This window comes from Myxocyprinus asiaticus, chromosome 8 (assembly GCF_019703515.2).
Source record: "Myxocyprinus asiaticus isolate MX2 ecotype Aquarium Trade chromosome 8, UBuf_Myxa_2, whole genome shotgun sequence".
Classification (NCBI taxonomy): Eukaryota; Metazoa; Chordata; class Actinopteri; order Cypriniformes; family Catostomidae; genus Myxocyprinus; species Myxocyprinus asiaticus.
The window spans coordinates 48,820,249-48,843,299 of record NC_059351.1 but is presented as its reverse complement, the minus strand read 5'-3'; the positions used below and the strand labels follow the sequence as shown (position 1 = coordinate 48,843,299).

At 38.7% G+C, this 23,051-nt stretch overlaps 1 protein-coding gene across 1 annotated transcript; it reads left to right on the top strand.

The window, feature by feature from the left end:
• Window positions 1–1,707: 1,707 nt before the first annotated feature.
• On the top strand, window positions 1,708–21,401 carry LOC127445027 (sprouty-related, EVH1 domain-containing protein 2-like). The gene is made up of 6 exons (XM_051704755.1): window positions 1,708–2,074; window positions 12,719–12,902; window positions 13,682–13,850; window positions 14,819–14,883; window positions 18,122–18,271; window positions 18,381–21,401. The coding sequence occupies exons 1-6, from the start codon at window positions 2,049–2,051 to the stop codon at window positions 19,068–19,070; spliced, it is 1,284 nt and encodes a 427-aa protein (XP_051560715.1). The 5' UTR covers window positions 1,708–2,048; the 3' UTR covers window positions 19,071–21,401.
• The last annotated feature ends 1,650 nt before the right edge of the window (window positions 21,402–23,051 follow it).

Here is a 23,051-nt window from a genome sequence, read left to right as displayed (position 1 = left end):
TTGATCATAAATGTGTTGCGATTGTTGCTCAATTTCACCGATAACCGGCTCTGACTTGAGCACCACGGTGGTGGGAGTGTGTGTGTCCGCTGCAAACTCACATTCAGATCTGCCTCCATTCCGCTATGCAACGCCCATATTTTCACAATTTAATCAACAACCAATGGATAAACTTAAATCCCCACCCCACATTTTTTTCTTGTTTGATAAGCTGTTTCACTTGGAAATACGTCACAATATGGAAGTCGGTCGCAACTACCGTTTCATGCCGACTTTAAAGGTGCTATAAGCGATTTTAGCCGTTCTGGAATTTGATTTTAACCTCATTCACAGTAGCGCCATCTTTGATTTTTGATGGGAATGAAAATGAGGCTGAGGGATAGACTCACTGTCTCTTTAATGACATGAACTGTATAAAGCTATCAAAAAGCTCCTAGATCACATTTAAGTTTCTACAACTCATGTTGTCTGAAGTTTTTTGTCCCTTGAAATTTCTTAGAAAGATATTTTTCAATGTTTCATCAGCGGAAGAGACTGTACGTCGATCCCTTACAGCCTCGTTGTCATTCCCGACAAAAATAAAAAATGGCGGCGCTGCTGTAAAATATAGCGCCCTCAGCTGAAAATTAAATCTGAATATTAATTTTTTTAATACCCAAAACATTACAAAGGACACTAACCCTGAATGTTCCGCTTCAAATACTACGGTATGAGAACGTGCAAAATGATTGACAAGCAGAAAGCACATACAAGTCTTCTGATTGCGTGGCATGCCGTCACTTTTTTGTTTGCTGTTTACAAGAGCTGTCACAGAGACAAGTGAGAGATGTCAGACAGGACACCTATTTCAATTATATCTTTTAGGTAGAAGGAACATTTCTGCATACCATAAAAAAGTTGTGTCACAAAGTTGTGTCAATACCGACATAACTCCCCTTTTTTAAATAATGTACAATACCATAAATAATAATAATAATAATAATAATAATAATAATAATATGAAAAAGTCTAAACGTTCATAATTAAATCATTATCTCTTTCAGTATATGAACTCAACAAGTAAGTGTTTCAACTCTTTTTTTCATCACTTTATTTTATATTTTGTTATGTTTGTCACTAGGGGACGATCTTAAGTCATCACAATGATTTTGTACAGAAAAAAACTGTCAATTAACCTGCAGAAATATCAGCACTAAATTCTCTTTCTAATAAACACTTTGTGATGTCATGACCTCAAGCATGCATCTAATGACTAAGTGAACTATAAAACTGTCAACACTGTTTTAGAAGTTTAGCTACTGTATATCCCAAAATTATGTCTGAAATCGATTTTGAAATTACTTTAAAATCACCTGTTTGAAATGGTTAAGGCTCCGATTTCGCGGAATGATCCAAGAGTTTTGAGTAAAAATCTGGTTTTCTCAAAATGTGTTAAAAATCATAATGCCCAAAATGTTTTATAAATGCGTTATGGACATGTTATACCACAACAACAACAACAACAACAAAAACCTGATTAAACGCTATCTTTTAAAAAGAGTTATGGCAATGTAACTGATCTACAGAAGGCACTATGGCAGGCCGTTGGCATATCCCGACAAGCGGAGATCCCTTCGCCCAAAACGGGTTGCAGTCGTTCCGATGTGACGTCATTGCTTCCGCAACAACCCCCCCCCCCACCACCAAGTGTCGGCGGCGCTCGCCTGCTGCTGACTACACAATCCAACATGGAGTAACAAGAGATGGGGCTCCTCATCGAGACCAGCGCGCAGTCTTCAGCCACCGCGAGCGACGCGAGGCGAAACATCATCGACACAACCATTGGGATGATGCATAAAGGCTGGATTTCAGGCTCTTTAACTAGACGCATTGCAAGCAACGAGGAATAAAATGCACAGCGCGGAAAAAGAACGAGAATAAGCAACGCTGAAACGGATTTTGGGGAAAACTCATCGCTGCGCTGGAAAACCGAGACGACATGAAGCCTGAACGCCGCGCGCCCGCGTTGGGATATTATTATCATTACTGTAGGTGAAACGAGGGGGAAAATGACTGAGGAATCGCACCCAGACGAGTGAGTATGATATAGCCCCCTCTACTTTTCGCGAAAACGACCCTTTCCACGCATGCGGTGGACACGAATGGAAATCTCATGCCGTGTCCGAGAATGCGCTCCCGAGCTATTTGAGGGCTCATTGAAATGCGCGGAATTCGTGCATTTGTTTCCCAGAGAGCCTTTGGATATGTTAATACTGAGAAACAATGCAGTGTCAAAGAGATTTGAGTGCTGGGCCCCTGCTGCAGGGCTCTGGTCTCAAACCGAGAAGGAAGGGGAGGAGGGGCCGGAGCGGAAACATTTTGTGTAGGGATACTTTGTAACATGTCGACCCCGAAGACGAATTGCCGCTCCGAGGAAGCAAATAGACGACAGCAAAGTTTATAAGCATGCAACGCATGAGCACTGAGCTTGTGTGAGCTCTCAAAGCGTGCTGAAGTGGTCGCTCTTGGTCTCTTTCTTTGTGGTGGTCTGACATGCAATATCCGCCATTTCTTTTCGTGAATCGCCCTCATTTGCATACTGTCCTTCATTCATAAAAATACAGACGGGGGCGCGCGCCGCAGAGAGAGAGCGCTTTTGAACTATGCCGATGTTAAAGAAAGGCCTATAAATGCTCTTTAAATGTTGAATTTGATCAGGCACCTTCAGTTTCAAAACAAAGAACGCGAATATAAACATACGATGGTACACATACAGTAGCAGTACGGTCTCGTGCGTCAGTTGGTTTTCATAACCGTGTGTTGTAGTGTTTACACACATTTTGACCAATGAGTTTTCATGACTTTTGTATTCGTTCGTAATTAGGCCTAATGGATAAGGATTAATGATAATAATAATACTTTAACAGAGATTTCATTCACATAAAGCAATAGCCGTGATGAAGTATTTTAGAGCCGAGCGTATCTAGAAAAACGTAATATTAGTTAATCTTATACTTAATTTTTATTTTTTGTATTTTTTTTTTACTATTTTTTTTACTATTTTTTTCCATGACCTTTCGAGTCGTTCGTAATTACTGTGATTAAAATAATAATAATTAAGGAGCATTTCACTCACATAAAGCAATTTCTGGCCGATTTAATAGTTTACAGTCGAGCGTAAATAAAAAAACTTTTAGTTTCTTTTGAATTTTCCGTGACTTTTACTTTTTTGTACTTTTTTTTATTTTTTTTACTATTTTGTTTATTTCCATTACTTTTCACAATCTGCTGTATAACACAAAGATCCGTGTTTTTGCTCGCACAAGCCGATCAAAGTCCCTCTCTAATAGCATTAGGAGCGAGTTAAACGGCTCGTTAACTTAGTGAGCTCTTTAGGGGGCTTAAAATTAACTTCTGTAATATACACTCACTCAACCTGCAATAACATTGGCCAATCCAGTTCGATCAAACGACTAACTTTCCTTGTCAAGGCGTGTTGTTTGTTATAATAGACATTACTGAGAAAATGTTATGTAGGCTAAAAAACATTATTAGTATTATTTTAATGTAATATCTAATTCCTCTACTGGAGATGTGTGGCGAGAGCAATGGTGGTGGGGTAATTTCTCTTATTTTTAATTTATGGCACGCTCACACCCGTTTGAGTAAACACGTCTGTCAGACTGGGATGTAAAGGACCATATAATAGCCCGAGGTTGTGAAATGTTGACTTTTATCGGTGCAGGGGAGGGTGACGGGCCACTCCAAAATGGGAGGAGGTTTCTGAGAAGGCGCTCCCGAAATGATTGTGAAGGGAAACAACAATGGTGACAGGATCAGACAAAGATCCGGCGGAAGTGAAAGAGGTCGCGGGAGCGGTGAAGCGTAATTTAGCTGTCACGCCCCTCGATTGTTTGGTTCCCTAGACGTGCCAAAAATGAATGGGTTATTATTCCGCGGAATTCATTTCATAGCGAGGGAATCTCTCTCTCTCTCTCTTATATCTCTTCTTTAAGTATATAGTATTTAACTGTTTTGGCCCAGTTAGCTAGGACTCATACCTTTCTGAGCCATTTTTGCAATGTCTTTAAACCAACAGGTCCCAAGGTGATTTTTAGTGGATGCACTGTATAAATCCAGTTCTCCTCAACTTTGCACAGTTGTCTTAGCAGAGTAAACTTAGGTGTAGTTTAGCAAGTAATCTATGGATTCATTTATGTTCCACTCACACGGACAGTCCTCTTCTGTGTGCATCGAAGAAAAACTAAGTATAGCCAGGGCCGTTTCTGAGCATTTGGGGCCCTAAGCGAAATCCCCCCCTCCACAGAACTTCTTAAACTACTTCAAAGAGTTCTCATCAAAAAATCCTCCATGTGCAGCAATGACAGCTTTGCAGATCTTTGGCACTCTAGCTGTCAGTTTGTGCAGATACTCAGGTGACATTTCACCCCACACTTCCTGTAGCACTTGCCATAGATGTGACTGTCTTGTCGGGCACTTCTCACGCACCTTACAGTCTAGCTGATCCCACAAAAGCTCAATGGGGTTAAGATCCATAACACTCTTTTCCAATTATCTGTTGTCCAATGTCTGTGTTTCTTTGCCCACTCTAACCTTTTCTTTTTGTTTTTCTGTTTCAAAAGTGGCTTTTTCTTTGCAATTCTTCCCATAAGGCCTGCACCCCTGAGTCTTCTCTTTACTGTTGTACATGAAACTGGTGTTGAGCGGGTAGAATTCAATGAAGCTGTCAGCTGAGGACATGTGAGGCGTCTATTTCTCAAACTAGAGACTCTGATGTACTTATCCTCTTGTTTAGTTGTACATCTGGTCTTCCACATCTCTTTCTGTCCTTGTTAGAGTGAGTTGTCCTTTGTCTTTGAAGACTGTAGTGTACACCTTTGTATGAAATCTTCAGTTTTTTGGCAGTTTCAAGCATTGTATAGCCTTCATTCCTCAAAACAATGATTGACTGATGAGTTTCTAGGGAAAGCTGTTTCTTTTTTGCCATTTTTGACCTAATATTGATCTTAAGACATGCCAGTCTATTGCGTACTGTGGCAACTCAAAAACAAACACAAAGACAATGTTAAGATTCATTTAATGAACCAAATAGCTTTCAACTGTGTTTGATATAATGTGATTTTCTAGTACCAAATTAGCAATTTAGCATGATTCCTCAAGGATAAGGTGTTGGAGTGATGGCTGCTGTCTAGATTTGATCAAAAATAACTTTTTTCAAATAGTGATGGTGCTGTTTTTTACATCAGTAATGTCCTGACTATATTTTGTGATCAGTTGAATGCCACTTTGGTGACATGCTGAAACAGGCCACGATTGACTGAAGAGGGCTGCAAAATTGTGCCACGATATGCCGAAGGGGGCCGCAATATGCAGAAAAGGACAGCGACACCCCCCCTAGGTGGCTCGGGGACCCTAAGCAGCCGCTTATTCCGCTTACAGATAGAAACAGCTCTGACCCTGACCTTAAAAGTTTGACAACTAGAAAGCTTTCAAATGCTTTTTGTCTTAAAAGTGTGCTTCTGCTATCGCCTCTTAAAAAAAATTTTTTTTAGTTTTATATTTTGTTATGTAATGCAATTAGTGGTGGTGGCATAGTGGACTAAAGCACTGAACTGGTAAGCAAAAGGTTGTTGGTTCAATCCCCACAGCCACCACCATTGTGTCCTTGAGGAAGGCACTTAGCTCCAGGGGGATTGTCCCTGTAATAAGGGCACTGTAAGTCTCTTTGGATAAAAGTGTCTGCCAAATGCATAAATGTAATTACATTTATGCGACTTTAGTCGTATTGCATACATACACTTACCTAGCACTTTATTAGGAACACCTGTACACCTACCTATGCATGTGATTATGTAATCAGCCAATTGTGTGGCAGCAGTGTGATGTATAAAATCATGCAGATATGGGTCAGGAGCTTCAGTTAATGTTCACATCAGAATGGGGGAAAACATGTGATCTCAGTGATTTTGACCGTGGCATGATTGTTGGTGCCAGATGGGCTGGTTTGAGTATTTCTGTAACTGCTGATCTCCTGGGATTTTCACACACAACAGTCTCTAGAATTTACTCAGAATGGTGCCAAAAACAAAAAAACACCCAGTGAGTGGCAGTTCTGTGGACGGAAACACCTTGTTGATGCGAGAGGTCAAGGGAGAATGGCCAGACTGGTTCTAGCTGACAGAAAGGCTACGGTAACTCAGATAACCACTCTGTGTAATTGTAGTGAGCAGAACAGCATCTCACAATGCACAACACGTCGAACCTCGAGGCGGATGGGCTACAACAGCAGAAGACCACGTCTGGCACTATTAGGACCATAGTGTTCCTAATAAAGTGCTCAGTGAGTGTACAGTATAGGTTCATTTCGGTCACAAAAACCAGCAAGGAGGAAAATTCTCTGCCTGTTATGAAAGTGTCGTTCTGGGACATTGGTTCGTATGTCCATCGCTTTGTAACTGAGTAGAGTTCATGTTAATTTTACCATAAAAATCTTTACAATACATTCTCACTTGATACCATTGATGGCGTTTGCCTGCTTTAAGTCAGAGTATTTAGGATGGGGAGTATTAGGAGAAAGAGGTTGTGCTTTAAATGAATACAGCGGTTCACTGAAAAATGTAATCATTTACTCACCATCATGTTGTTCCAACACTGTATTTTGTTTTATTTCATGAAAGATGTTAGGAAAAATGTCAATGCTTCTGTATTTATATTATGAAAGTGAAGTGGGGACAGACAGCTTGTCACGATTATGAAATTTGGCTGACAATTAATTGTCAAACAAATAATTGCGATTAGGACGATTAATTGTATGTTTTGGGGCTGTGACGATTAATTGTCTCTGTATATAAATTGTCAAATGTGCTTTTTTTCTGCATGTGTAGGGTACATCCTATGATTTCCTTTTAAGGCTTTAAAAACGTATGAATGACATGAAAAATAATGTTTTAAATATACAAATATTTCTAAGTACTTAAAATATGTCTCTCTTTTTGGTCAACTTTAGTTTTGGTCAATTTTACATTTACACTTTTTTTTTTGAACTCATATATGTAATATTTTTTTAAATAAAAATAAAATATAATTTTTATATATATTTTATTGTATTTATATTATATTATGCAATGGTCAAATACTATTTCACACGCTATTTTAATGCTCTGATTAAACCCACGAGCCCTTATTTGTCATGAACCAAAACCTTTGAGGTTTGTTTCATCATTTTATCACTCCAGAGAAATAGAGTAAGCATGCGTCTCCTCCTCTTTGTCACTGCGTGTCATTAACACAGTGTGTATGAACCAGGAACATTTGCCATTACATGATCGTTTAAAGTGAAACTGAAGCACTCTGTGTTCAGTATCAAAGTTTAAACTTGCTGATTTTTATTTTTGCGGGAGTTTAGCACAAGCCTCTGCTGACAGCATGCGCATCAGAGCGCTTCACGAGTTCTTCAGGACAGGAGCTGGTTGACCTCGGTGCGGCTCAGTGATGCTTGGACTCAAGAGTTCAACTGAGTGACACACAAATGCACAATTCATAAGATTTATACAGTATATTCACTTAAAATTCCCATATTTAGGCATTATAATGTGATTGGAATGTGAGTGCCCAGTAATCGCGGTTGTCTCAAATAACCGCGATCAGACAGTTATTTATCGCAACAGGCCTACCTCTCGTTAACTCACTCTCATGCCATCCCAGATGTTTAAAAAAAAAATGTCTTCTACAGAACACTTAGAAGATCTCAGCTCTGAAGGTCCATACAATACAAGTGAATGGTGATCAAAACTTTGAAGCACCAAAAAGCACATAAAGGCAGCATGAAAATGATCACAAGACTGTAGCAAACCGATAGGATAGGTTGGTGTAAGAAACAAATCGATAATTGAAAAGTTTTTAACTTTAAATCGTTGTTTCAGCTCAGCGCTGTATTGCTGTTTGAAATGAACTAACTTCCTTTGTTGTATACAAAGTGCGTGCATCTGACTTCTTGCTTGAATGCGCCATTGCGCTTACGTCACTGATGCGTCGACTGCAGGCAGGAAGCGATTTTTTAAAGTTAATAAAGATTTAAATAACGATTTATTTTTACACAAACCTATCGATTTGCTTCAGAAGACATTAATTGATCGACTGGAATCGTGTGGATTTCTTTTATGCTGCTTAAATATGCCTTTTGGACCATTGAACAGCTAGCAGCCGGATGGTACCCGTTTACATGCATTGTATGGACAAACAGAGCTGAAATCTGCTTATAAAAATCTTCACTTTGGTTCTGCTGAAGAAAGTCATACACATCTGGGATGGCTTAAAGGTAAGTAAATCATGAGAGGATTGAGCCTTTAAGAAGGCATGGATGAAATCACTGGAGTCATATGGATACTTTTATGCTGCCTTTATGTGCTTTTTGGAGCTTCAAAGTTTTGGTCACCATTCACGTGCATTGCATTGTAGAAGAAAGTCATTCACATCTGGGATTGTTCACAGTCACATCACAATCAGTCACGTGACATGCAAAAACCAATGCAGTTTGCCATTAATGCCGTTAAACCTGCCGCAATGTGTCCAAATTTTGCAGATTTTTTAATATGAACTACTTTTATGATACTTTCTTATTGTTTTGTTGTCCTTTTTGGAGCTTGGCAATATAAATCTTCATACCCTTTCATTGTATAGAAAAGAGCAGCTCAGATTTTCAGCCAAATATCTCCTTTTGTGTTTCACAGAAGTAACGAAAATAAAACAAGTTTTGAAACGACATACGGGTGAGTAAATGATGACCAAATGTTTATTTTGGGTGAACTATGACTATGATGTTGATAATTTCAGAGTGCTCTGCATCCTTTAGAATGCTGGTGTTTGTTTGACTTTTTTGGAGTGGAATGTGAGTTCCTCAAAAACGTGCTGAGCAAACCAGTGGCTCCCCATCGGTGATGACAATAGCCTGAAGGTGTGTGTACTTGCTCACGTGAATTGGCTGGTGCCCAGACCTCACACCCGGATGCCCTCTCCCGCCTCTGGGCGCTTGAGAAGAGTCATTGGGGAGGGGGAAAAACGAGATCTGTATTGATCAAACCAGCATGACCTACATGAAACACTATTACATGTCAATAATATCTAAGAGAGTGACATTGAGTTAGGTCAGCCTAGATGAAGTCTACACTGGTTCCTCTCATGGACTTACAGTAAGGATAGGGACTGATTGCTAGACTAGCCACTCGCTGTTATTTCTAACCAGGAAGTGAGGGCTGTGTGTGAAATACTCTGCTCGTACCATTTTCTGAAACATAGAATGGAAAGAATGCAACTTTGTGACAGAAGATTTAAAGAATAGTAGATCATATTGAAAAACATAATTTTTTTCCTTTGTGTGTTGTATAGTGTGTGTGGGTGACAGTGGTTGCTATGGCAGCTGCGTATGTCATTGCATAGTGTACACATTTAATTAGTTGCTTTCATTTTCACACGCCAAAGCAACTTGAGGAGTAAAACAGCAAAAGCATTACAAAATATTTTATTCCATTAACAGTTGATTAACAGATTGGCCGATATTATATATTAGTATGAGTAAATTTAAATCACAGGTAAATCATAATATACTTATTTCTTTGCTGGAAATTAAATGAAAAAATGATTTATATGTTAAATAACCAATCAAAAACTGTAATGCAGATGTCTGTAAAGCTCAGAGTAAATATGGATGTAAATTATATTCTGAGAAATCCTCATCACAGGTTTTGCATTTGTTAAACGGTCTGTCATAATTTGCACATTGTTTAAATATTTTGGATGGTATAATCATGTGCCCTTGTAAGTATTTTAAATAACGACGAAACTCTCATTTGCATAGTGATCATCATCCTCTTTCAAAAAAACCTCATTTGCAATGCAGACCTGTCATTTGTCAGCTCATTTATTTACCAGAATGGATTATGATGTCATCACTCTGGGCCCAATCTGAGGAACACTGTTCCCAATTCTGAAGAAGAAGGCAAAAAGGAGTGATTTGTAAAGTATATTCACCCTGTGCTATATTGAAAACACAACAACAACATATTATCTGATGTTTTACTTGTGAATTTGTTTTTTGTTTTTTAATATACACTAATTTCATATCAGATGATTGCGACATGCTCCAAAAAAGTTGGAACAGTCGAGTGTGTAACATCACCATTTCTTCTAATAACACTTATTAAGTGTTTTGGCACTGAAGACACAAGTTTGTTAAGTTTAGCAAGCATAATATTCCGCCATTCATCCATTATGCAGGTGTTAAGCTGTGCAATTGTACGGGGTCTTCATTGCCGTATTGTGCACTTCATAATATGCCACAAGTTCTCAATTAGAGACAGGTCAGGACTGCAGGCAGGTCAATATAGTACTCGCACTCTCTGCTTAAGCAGCCATGCACTTGTAATCTGGGCAGTATGTGGTTTGGCATTGTCCTGCTGGAAAATGTAGGAACATTCCTGGAAAAGACGGTGCTGGATGCCAGTATATGTTGCTCCAAATTTTTTACATATCATTCTGCATTAATGGTGTCCTCACAGATGTGCTAGTTACCCATGCCATGGGCTCTGACCAGGGGCAGACTGGGAAGAAAAATCAGCCCTGGAGAAAATTTGTTAAGATGTAAACCTGGGGGTGGGGGTTTGTGGCAGTGTGTTTCGCTGTCCCCTTCTGCATATCGCGGCCCCCTTTGGCATATCACGGCACCCTTTCGCTGCCCCCTTCAGGTTATTTTGACCCACTTTCATATATTACGGCCCCGTTTCGTGGCTGGCCCAGCGGGAAAAGTCCTGGTTCTCTCGATGGCCAGCTGCCTCTAGCACTGACACACCCCCATTCCATGACAGACACTGGATTTTGGACCTGTTGCTGATAACATCTTGGATGGTCCTTTTCGTCTTTGGCCGGCCTGGACGACGGCTGTTTTTTCCAAAATCTAATGAAATGTGGACCCACAAAAAATTATTCCACTGTTCTACTTTCCAATCTCAGATGAGACCGAACCCAGAGTAGTTGGCGGCGCTTCTGGACAGTGTTGATGTATGGCTTCTCCTTTACATATTAAAGCCTTAACTTGCATCTGTGGATGCAGCAGCAAATGGTGTAAACTGACAAAGGTTTACCGAAGTATTCCCGAGCTCATGTCATGATATCCATTACAGACGAATGACGGTTTTTAAGACAATATTTTTTTTAAGAAAAAATATTTATAACTGATATAAAATCATTTAAATAAAGCAAATGATTTGTACATACAATTGCTGAAATTAACTGAACACTTATTTTATGCAATGCAATTGACTCCAAATTAGTTCAGAACTGTTTGTCAAGATCAGAAAGTGGCATGGCATGGTTATTTTAGGTTGTCAAATAAAATAACCCAAAGAAGACCTTGTGATACTCATTGGAATATTCATTTAAAAATTAATTACATTTGTAGAAATGTTTTACCTTGAAAAATGTGGGCAAAAACTTTTTTGAAAATAATGATTAAGAACTGTACACTGATGTGCATTTACAGAGTTTCTCAAATGCTTTGGATCAATTCTCCAATGAGAATTATTTTTTTCAAAACAATAAGTTCAAATCTCATTCATTCATTTAAGCAAATTGCACGTGTTTTGGCACGTGTGCAAAAGAGTAAGTACAATTGTCTACAATTTGCACAATAACTAAATGCACATGGCTTGCTGATCAAAACTGATGAGTTGATTCACAGTGAAACTGTCATACTCTTCACAACTTCTAATCATTATTTCATCATGTGAGCCATCACATGCAAAATCCATTCAGTTATCAAAATCTGTCAGACATACATGTATATTCCATAAATATCTATGACATTTTTGTGATGTCGGCTAAAATCTCTGGCCAGACCAACAAGAGCGACAGGATGTTCACCAAGAAGATGGGAACTTGTAGTGTTACGTATTGTTACGTATTGTGAACTACCGCAGGTTTTTTCATTGTTGTTTTTTCCCTGCAATTATTTGTTCACTATATATGACTTTACATGTAAGAAATGTGTAAAAATGGACATGCAAATGTGAATTTTCTGTTTACATGTAACACATTGCTACAAAAATACATTTACTGTGTACATACAAATGTGCACATCCTTCTTCTGTGTACTACAGTATTGTACAGTATTGACTTTTCCCTGTAAACTTTTACCTGCTGTTGAAATCAGTATCTCAAAAGCTCATTGTGATACACAATAACATTCAGCTAGACAAAACTGACATTCTTGTAGAGAACAGTAAGCAGTCAGCATCAACAAAAAAGTAGAACAAAAATGAAATTTGTATATAACAAACATTTCCAGGGTTGACTGCCATGGTGAAAAAACATCTAAACATTCTGACCAGTACGGCTCACACGTTGACAAAAAACGTTTCATTTTGGTGGCATTGGCCAATTTACTGACACAATAACTTGGTTTTGAAGCATGAATTAAATGTTTTGGGTGAGTTACTACATTTTGCAGACATGCAATAGAGTTGTGATGTCCCATAAAACAGTTGTGACAGCTGCACTTACAGTTTAAAGAATGTTAAATCTGTTTTAAAAAATGAGCCAAAGTGATTGAGAAAAAGGAAATATGATATTACTGGTATATCACTGAAAAATACAAATATAAATACAAAGGTACAATTTCTAATAACCTGATGCATGCACTTTAAACTAGATGTCTCTCTACCTGCAGTGACAGTTACATAGTGCAAGTGAAAGCAGTGGTCATGACACGGGACGAGTCTAGCGGGGGCTGGCTGGCACAGGAGGGCGGTGGTCTCAGTCGAGTGGGCGTCTGTAAGGTGGTCCCGGCTGATCTTGAGCTTCTGGGACGGAACGGCTTCCTCATCTATGGAGAGAGACTTAAAGACAAGCAGGTAAGAGAGCCCCGTACCTGTGTTTAAATGTGTGTTTGTGCATTGTGAGTGTGTTTATTATTCAGTTCTACACAGAAATTCAGCAAACAATGGTTTAGACATAAAAACATATATAATATATGATAATGCATGATAATTTTGAAACGCTCCATTTTCGGTGGAGGAAATGCTCTTGTGTGTATGTGAGGAGTAAACATAGTAAAATTAATGCAGTTCCCAACAAAAACGTGTTAGTGTGGACGTGCCCTTAATGTCTCCAGTTGCAACGTTGCTCTCCACGGTCTCGCACAAAACAAGCAAGCCGCAATGAATAGAACAGAATGCAGGTGTTTTGTGACACATTTTTAAAAGTTGACTTTTAAATCTGACAAGGCGTCTAAAAACACAGCACTCCTGGTCAAGATGCTGAAAAAAAAAGTTAGCCTAGACGTGCCGCAATGGTCAAAGACTGAAAAAAGTGCAGATGAACACAAAAGTGATAAGTTCTTCCATGTCTTGACTATTGTTTGTCAATTGAGACTATAATATTGGATTTTCTCCATGTTTCTTCACGTCACTCTCACATGTAAATAATGCAAAGTATTCCTGCTCGCTATTAGACTCACAGAAGAAATGTACTAAGGTATAAACTGGATGCAAAATCTCTACTGGTTGACACATTTCTACCATTACACAAAATATACAGTACCATCATACTGTCCAGCTCTAGTCTGGGCATATCTTAATGTTTGTCTGTATATTTGTGGAACAGAACTAATCTTCCTCTCTGTGCTGTGCAGGTGATCCTACAGTGCTTTCTGAAGAAGGATCTAGTGTACACTAAAGCCACGCCCACTTTCCATCATTGGAGAGTCGACAACAGGAAGTGTGGACTGTCGTTCCAGAGCCCTGCGGATGCCCGAGCGTTTGATCGCGGCGTGAGGAAGGCAATCGAGGACCTCACAGAGGGCGAGTAAATCCTTAAAGATTTTATTTGAGATGTTTTTCATTTATCTAGGTACACACTTTGAATATGTTTTTTTCAAACGTATAAAGCAACCACTATGAACACCTTAGCAACCACTTAGCAATGCCCTAGCAAGTACCTAAAAAGCAGCCACTGAAACACCTAAGCAACCGCTTAGTAATGCCCTAGCGAGTGCCTAGCAACCACCCAGAACACCTTAGCTGCTGCTTAGCAATGCCCTAGTAAGTGCCTAGCGACCACTTAGAATGCCTCAGCAACCACCTAGCAACACCTTAGCAGGCACTTAGCAATTCCCTAGTAAGTGGCAAGCAACCACTCAGAACACCTTAGCAACTGCTTAGCAATGTCTTAGCAAGTGCTTAGCAACCACTAGGAACCACGTAGTAGCTGCTTAGCAATACACTAGTGAGTGCCTAACAACCACTATGAGCACCTTAGCAACCACTTAGCAATGCCCTAGCGAGTACCTAAAAAGCAGCCACTGAAACACCTAAGCAACCTCTTAGTAATGCCCTAGCGAGTGCCTAGCAACCACCCAGAACACCTTAGCTGCTGCTTAGCAATGCCCTAGTAAGTGCCTAGCGACCACTTAGAACACCTCAGCAACCACCTAGCAACACCTTAGCAGGCACTTAGCAATTCCATAGTAAGTGCCAAGCAACCACTCAGAACACCTTAGCAACTGCTTAGCAATGTCTTAGCAAGTGCTTAGCAACCACTAGGAACCACGTAGTAGCTGCTTAGCAATACCCTAGCGAGTGCCTAACAACCAGTCAGAACACCTTAGCAACCACCTAGCAACACCTAACAACCAAATAGTTTGTCTTGATGAACCTTCCATTTTAATTCTGATTTTGATGGTCAATTTTATTGGTCGTTACATGTTGAGTACGATTATAACACAAATATTGTATTTATGTGTATAACATTAATATTTTCTTTTCACCAGGCTCCACTACTTCTTCGTCTACGCTGCAGAATGAGGCCGAGCTGGGTGACGATGACGTTTTCACAGTAAGTTTCTTTGCAGTATGACTCGGACTGGTTGATATAGAGCTTGGAATCAATTAATTGAAATGAAGAGTTTGAACTGGTTCAAAGAAATCAATCAACCTTAACGATTCTAATGCCATTTTTGCAAATGAAAATGTTGTTTTAACACTCTTGTAAGCGTAACAGAAACTTAATTCAAAAATAAAAAGGCATTAAAATCATTGCGCTATCCAGAATGTTACTTAATTTTATAATGGAAGCAATATTCACCAATATTCAAAATTCTTCTTTTTTGTATCCTTTTATCCATTCAACTTCTGAGAATAGATGCTGTTAAAGGGTCGGTTGCTGTTTCTGATGGCTGGTTATGTGTGTGTGTCTGTGTGTGTGTGTGTGTGTGTGTGTGTAGAGAGAGAGAGAGAGCGAGAGAGAGTGAGCTGTGTTCAGGATGTGACCTTTGCTCCTTTTCATCCTCCTATTGCTCTTAATTCAACACAACAATACCACACCAAAGTCTTCTGACAGAGGAGCCTGCTTACACACACACACACACACACACACACACACACACACCTAATTCATTTGATACAGACAGTTGGCATGCTGTGTTTTATATCATTAGAAAAACAATACCCCCATAAAGGTAAAAATGCCCTTAAAATTCAGTTCCTAGGGGCAAATATTGCTCCTTAATAAAAGAGTTAGTTTCTGATGCTGGAGTGAACTTTGTTTCTTTCAGTTTCAGGTGTTCATTGTTTGTCAGAGTCTCTCAGCAGTGGTGTTTCTCTAACCTCTAACTTTAGAAGTTTATGACTCACAGCTATTCATAAAAGCACAGCCAGATACTGATTATTACTAATCGGAGTAGTCAGTCGCTCCTAAGTTTAGAAAAGAGAGAAAGAGAGAGAGAATGAGCTGGGTTGTGTGAGGTAGGTTTAGAATGGGAAGCAGCTGTTGGTTGTCTGATTCTCTCTGAGGTCTGAAATCTCTAAAGTGATAAATAGCACAGCCACAAATACATTTCCATCCAGACATTACACACACTCACACAACTCACACAACTACATGTGTAGACTCACACTCACATTTACACTCAAGATACTTTCATACGTATCTATATAAACAACTGGTCTACAGACAACAGAAGTTCACAAAAAGTTAAATATGTTCAATTATGCTTTCTTAAAATGGTCTTTTTTTCTTTCCTTTTTTATAGACTGTGATAATTTATATTATATAAAAAACAATCCATGTAATTTTACAGTAAATCAGTACAAAAAGCTTTCTTTCTTTCTGTCTTTCTGCTGTGTTTTGCACTATTTTTGGTTTGTTTTTAATTATAACAGAAAAAGAATGCAAAAATGCTACAGTATAGCATATTAACTGGTTGACTATCTGTTACCTTACCATATACTGTGATCATTTATATGATAAAAAAAACATGCATGTAATTTTACTGTAAAAAAAACCCTTAGAATTTACAGTGAAAACAGATTAAAAATAACAAGACAATCCATGTAATTTTAATGTAAAATATTTTAAAAATGTTTTCTTTCTATCTGAAAAATACTGTGAAAATTTGTATTATTTTAAAAAATACAATCCATGAAATGTTACTGTATTTTTTTTATAAAAAGTATGTTTTAGAAGGAAAATGTATGAATTATCTGATACATTACATGTAACAAGTAAAATATCGTCAAAAGTATGGTTTTTATAAGTAATAAGAATAAACAAAGTTTTTATGCTACAGGAAAAACCTACTAATTATCTGTACATTACCATATATGTTGAAAATTGTACTATTTTAACGAGACAACCCATGTAATTTTACTGTAAAATTTTGTAAAAAGTTTGTTTTAGGAGTAAAATGTAAGAATTATCAGATTTTTAAATTATATTTAACAAGACAGTATATGTACTTGTACAGTAAAATATTGTCAAATGTATGTTATTTAAAAGTAAAAAGGATAAATTAATAGATTTTGTGAAAATTTTCAGTTTTATTATTTTTAATGAAACAATTCATGTACTTTAACTGTAAAATGTTGTTAAATGTTTTAGAAGTAAAATGTATGTATTACCTTATAATTTCCAGTGATATTTTAAAAATTATTTAAAAAATGATCTAAAAAAAGATGACAATCCATGCACTTTTACAGTAAAATAATGTAAAAATGTTGTGTGCTGCCATAATGTCAAAACCTACAGATTTTTACTGTAAACTTAAGAAACATTTTCTTACAGTGTATTGTAGTCTTAGTCTTAGCAAGAGAAAGGACTTAGTTGAGTTATTAGAGAGCTGTGTTTGTAATCATCCCCACACACACACACACACACTCATGAGTTATTGATGGCTGTGTAACTGTGTGTCAACTCTTAAAGCAGATGCTCTCACACACACACACACTGCTGGCTGTCGACTCTGAGATTCAGGAAGAGCCACAGGAAGGGGACAGTGTGGATTTCAGGGGTTGAAGGTCACAGATAATAGCGATGATGATATTTGTGCACTAGGACAAACCTCACACACCCAGAATCAGGGGCCAAAGGTCAAGCAGAGGGGCCTGTGGAGTGTTGTTATGGAACTAGATGTTTTTTTTTTCCTCCCCTTTTCTATCCAATTTGGAATGCCCAATTCCCAATGCGCTCTAAGTCCTCGTGGTGGCGTAGTGACTCGCCTCAATCCAGGTGGCGGAGGACGAATCTCAGTTGCCTCCGCGTCTGAGACCGTCAATCCGCACATCTTATCACGTGGCTTGTTGAGCACCTTTCTGCGGAGACATAGGGCGTGTGGAGGCTTCACGCTATTCTCCGCAGTATCCACGCACAACTCACCACGCGCCCCACCGAGAGCGAGAACCACATTATAGCGACCACGAGGAGGTTACCCCATGTGACTCTACCTTCCCTAACAACCAGGCCAATTTGGTTGCTTAGGAGACCTGGCTGGAGTCACTCAGCACACCCTGGATTTGAACTCACGACTCCAGGGGTGGTAGTCAACTTCTTTACTCGCTGAGCTACCCAGGGCCCCGGAACTAGATGTTTTTTTAAAGGTCATTATAAATCAGAGTATTTTATAAATAAATTGTTTTTTAAAAATTGTTAAATTTAAGAAGATAATCTATGCTGTTTTACTGCACACTAATTTTACTGATTCAAGGGAGGGATTGTAGATATTATGTCATTTGGTTTGTGCCAGCACGCTCAAATTGGGAAACAATTTTTACTCTTGCTCTCTCTGTCTGTCCGTCAGAATGCCACCGACAGCTCGTCCAACTCTTCTCAGAAAAGAGAACCATTAATGCAGACGCTTGCACCAATCAGCTTATCCGAGCCCCACCATTGCATTCTGGGACATCTGTATGACCAACACAGACACTCTGACCGTTATTACCTGGATCAGGTACGTGTGTGAATAATTTGTGTGCCCAACATTACTTATTCCATTACATTCTTCTCATATCTGTATTTAGCTGTTTTAACTCCATGTTTTCTTTGTCTCTGTCGTGCAGACGGTGCCCATGTTCCCATGTCCACGTCACGTCCGATTCCATGAGGAAGACGAGGAGATTGTGCGGATTAACCCCCGTGAACGTTCTTGGTTAACGGGCTACGAGGACTATCGGCATGCTACTACGGGGACACACGGCAAACCTCTGCGACCAGACGCCACGGATGCTTACGTTCACCTCGCTAAGAGCGAACCGCCAAAACACGACTACACTTATACTTACCCACTCAGTGGGGATGAACACACGACGCACGACGGCAAAACAGGCATTGGCGGTGGCGTAGTCACCGGGCAGCCGCGAGCGCTAACGACAAAATGGCTGCCACACCGCGTGGAGGACAGCAGAGAGCGCTTGCGATGCGTTTACTGCCAAAACATGTTCAGTCCCATGGAAAATGGGCGCGGGCGCTGTCAGGAAGCTCCCGACCCCGTACAAACGTGCATTCGGCGGGTTAGCTTCATGTGGTGTGCGGACAGCTTGCTCTACCATTGTATGTCGGACCCTGAGGGCGACTACTCGGACCCGTGTTCCTGCGACGCCAGTGAAGAGCGGTTCTTCCTGCGTTGGCTAGCACTCCTGGGACTGTCGCTGCTAGCACCCTGCATGTGCTGTTACGCGCCGCTGCGAGCGTGCTACCATTGTGGTGTCGCGTGCCACTGCTGCGGCGGCAAGCACAAAGCAGTGGGGTGAGCGGCAGAACGCGAACATACCAGCAGCTGGAAAAAATGCGCAAAATGCATATAAGATGCGGAAGAATGAACTTTGTGTTTCGCGCAATCTTTGTCCCCTTCCCGCTGAATTTCAGAGGGTTGGTCCATTTATATATTTCTTTCTCAATTTAACTGTACTGGACAGCTGTCCTGGTTTTTGTTAAATTCAGTTTTTATTTTATTTGTTTTTAAAAGAGTAACCCTCAGCTTCCAATTAAAAGACTACACAATAAATATTCATTTATATATGAAAAGTATATATAAATATATGTAGATATAAATATATAAATCCAGGTACTTTATATTTTTATGCTTATGTGCTTTAAAGGTTTGAGTTATCTTCCCTTTCGTCTTGTCTTTGTTTGTTATTTGACTTTCGTTATGTCTCTCCAATCAGAGGCGTCTCTTCTACTGTGATCCACTCCTTCTAGATAAGACAAACCCAGAGGAATCCAAAATATCTGACCTGTAGGAGGATAGATCCTGTGTGTGTGTGTGTGTGTGTGTGTGTTTTGCCAATATTAAGTTGCTGTGTGGAAGATGGCAAACACATTGCTGCCCAAATGTAAAGTGTGTGTGTGTGTGTGTAAATCTCATGAAAACATCCAGGCCACATTTTCACAAATCAAATTTTTTTTTTGCATAAGGAAAATTAAACCTATATTGGACTATTTTTGAATTGTGACATTATTTTCATGACAATTAAGCACATTTCCCCTCAACATTTTTTACTTGTAGTTTAAAAGTACCATTTGTAATACAGTTTATATATATATATATATATATATATATATATATATATATATATATATATATATATATATATATATATAATTTTAAAAAGTATTAAAAAATAATGATTAAAAACATCCTAGATTTTAAGCAGTACAAAAATACTACCAGCATGAATAAATACTTATTAATAAATACAATTTAAATAATATATCAACTTTTTTTCCCCATATTACAGTAAGAAAAGCTGGGGTGAAAAATCTGCTTAATTCTCATGAAAATTACAGAATGCAAAAAATCTTATTGGTTTTAAAATAAGCTTTTTGTTCAAGTGAAATATTTAGTTATGTGGTAAAATATGACCTGGACATAGGTTTTGTGAAATTCACCCTTATTTAGAATGTGTGTCTGTTATCGATGTTTTTTTAAAATGAAAACCAGCCTCAAAATTGATGTACCCTTCCTACAGAAAAAAAAGAAAAAAAGATGTATTTTTCTCTGCCTTTGTCTTAAGCACAACAAAAACTAGTAAAACTAACAAACAACAACAACAACAACAACAAAAGAAACAACCATCTGAACACTGTGCAAGTTGTTGTGAAGTTCTCAATATATTTCCAATCGCTGTCCTATCAGCATCATCCTTCAAAACAACATCCAGCCAATCAGTGGACTGTGACAGCGTTGTCATGATGACTGTGATCCTGTTTGTCAGCTGATGTTTTATGTCCTCTCTTTGTCTCTGTCCTCTCTTCTTTCCTTCTCTTCCTGTGAAAAGCTTTTGCAGTAGTACTATCTGATGTGTGGGAAAAGAGGAGCAGTTTTATTTTTGTATCGATGTGAAGGAGAGTGAGTTATCTGTCTGTCTGATGCTCCTGAACACATTCTGAGATTAAAGGAAAGTGCCTGAATCAGCCAGTGCGGTCTCACTCACATTCATGCACTTATTCCTTCCATTTGACATTAAGAACGGGGTTCCCTTGGTGATAAAAAACTCAGAAATATCAGGGAATGTTTTAAATTGTGTTCTCCAGGCCTGGAAAAAGTAATGGAGACAAAAGTCATGATAAAATCTTAAAAAGTCATGGAAATTTCTGTTGCGAATATACGTTTTCTAGTTTTTCTCCAATCTAAATGATTTCATCAGCTAAATATTACGTTTGTGTAGTGTAAAACCTGCTTGCAAGACATACTGATGTCTGATTCGTGAGTGAATTGTTCTTTTGAGTTTAATTACTGAATCGATCTTGATTTTTCAAAATCTGTATGCTATAATCACAAATGACTGAAAAGGCCATGTAAAAGTCATTAAATTGAATTGGTCAAAAGGGTGTGCACCATGTTTAAAGCATTTGGGACTCATGCGTGGGACATAGATGTTTTAATTACAAACAGTAACATTTTGTCATGATCAGGTGCTACACAATGAAACGATAATCTGCAAATCCCACTATTTCATGTTAATCCACAAATTTTTACCCTATGTGACTCAAATCAATAATATCTGTTGGTCTAAAAAATCTCATTCATTTCCTTGATAGAGAAATTCATTTATTGCAATAAACTCTAAATAAATATAAACAAAATATAAAAGCACTGAGGTTAAGAAATGGCTATCAAAAGCTCCAGTTTTTTAACATAAAAAAACATCACGTTTAATAGCCAAATTACAAAGAACTACACTACCCAGAGTCGTAAAGAGAGTTCCACCAATCAGAGAAGTCGCTGTTCCTGTGGACATGCGAATTACAGCAACTGAGCTCAACACTGAAAGAGACTGGAATCATTGACTTTCTGCCTGTCTGTTTTTTTCCTGATCCAAACAGAAAAAAATGGGCATGAAATACTGTGTGACTTTGTGTGTCCTGAACGTCCTGCACGTGCTGCCATGACAGCCTGTCCCATATTCCAACACCATTATCTAATAGATCTAGCCAATGCACAACCACTTTATTGCATAGTCATAAACATCTTAATGGTGAGCTCTTGAATGAAAAACAGCTTTAGCGAGACCGACAGTGAAATAGACAGGGAGGGCATCCCAAAGGCCTTGTCCAGTTTTGGAACTGTAACTACAAATAGCATCAAATTCCAGCATGTGCAGACATTTAGGCCACTCAACAGAAGTCCTTCTTTGTCCTCTTCCCACTATTAAAGCTGAGGAATCAGGTAACACCACACTAATGCATATATCATAGCAGGCTGTTGCACCGTCTACATTGCAAGAGTGCGATGAGACAAAACTAGAACGCTTCTGTTTTAATCAACCAAGTCAGCTTCTAGTTTTGTTGTTTTGTCTACGAACAGCTTTGTTCATTAAAAATGGGAGCATATTAGTTTTGCTGTTATACTTTTGTCTAGTTTTGTCTGCTGACAGCTTTGTTGATAACAATGGGGGTGTACTAATTTTGTTTTACTTTTGTCTAATACTGTCCACTGACAGCTTCTTTGATAAAATGAAAGTTTGTTCATCCTACTTTTGTCTATTTGTCTGCTGACAGCTTCATTGACAATAATGGGAGTGTACTAGTTTGTTTGTTCTACCTTTGTCTAGTTTTGTCTGCTGACAGCTTTGTTGATGATAATGGGAGCATGCTAGTTTGTTCTACTTTTGTCTAGTTTTGTCTGCTGATGGCTTCGTTGATGATAGTGGGTGTACTCGTTTGTTCTACCTTTGTCAAGTTTTGTCAGCTGACAGCTTCATTGACAATAATGGTAGCATACTAGTTTGTTTGTCTTTCATTTGTCTAGTTTTGTCTGCTGACAACTTCATTGCCAACAATGTGAGCGTTCTAGTTTGTTCTAATGTTGTCTAGTTTTATCTGCCGACAGCTTTGTTGATGATATTGGGATAGTACTAGTTTGTTCATTTTACTTTAGTTATGTCTGCTGACAGATTCGTTGATGATAATGGGAGCACACTAGTTTGTTTGTTCTAATGTTGTCTAGTTTTGTCTGCTGACAGCTTTGTTGATGATAATGGGAGTGTACTAGTTTGTTCATTCTACTTTTGTCTAGTTTTGTCTGCTGACCACTTTGTTGATGATAATGGGAGCATACTAGTTTGTTCTACTTTTGTCTAGTTTTATCTGCTGACAGCTTTGTTGATGATAATGGGAGCGTACTAGTTTGTTCTACTTTTGTCTGCTGACAGCTTTGTTGATAATAATGGGAGCATATTAGCTTGTTCACCTTTTGTCTAGTTTTGTCTGCTGACAACTTCATTGCC

Bases quoted from the DNA above. Each gene is read 5' to 3' on its own strand.
- LOC127445027 (XM_051704755.1), top strand. From the start codon at position 2,049: ATGACTGAGGAATCGCACCCAGACGA. The intron at 14,884-18,121 runs GTAAGTTTCTTT...TCTGTCCGTCAG, and splicing joins GTGACGATGACGTTTTCACA to AATGCCACCGACAGCTCGTC. The intron at 18,272-18,380 runs GTACGTGTGTGA...TCTGTCGTGCAG, and splicing joins ACCGTTATTACCTGGATCAG to ACGGTGCCCATGTTCCCATG.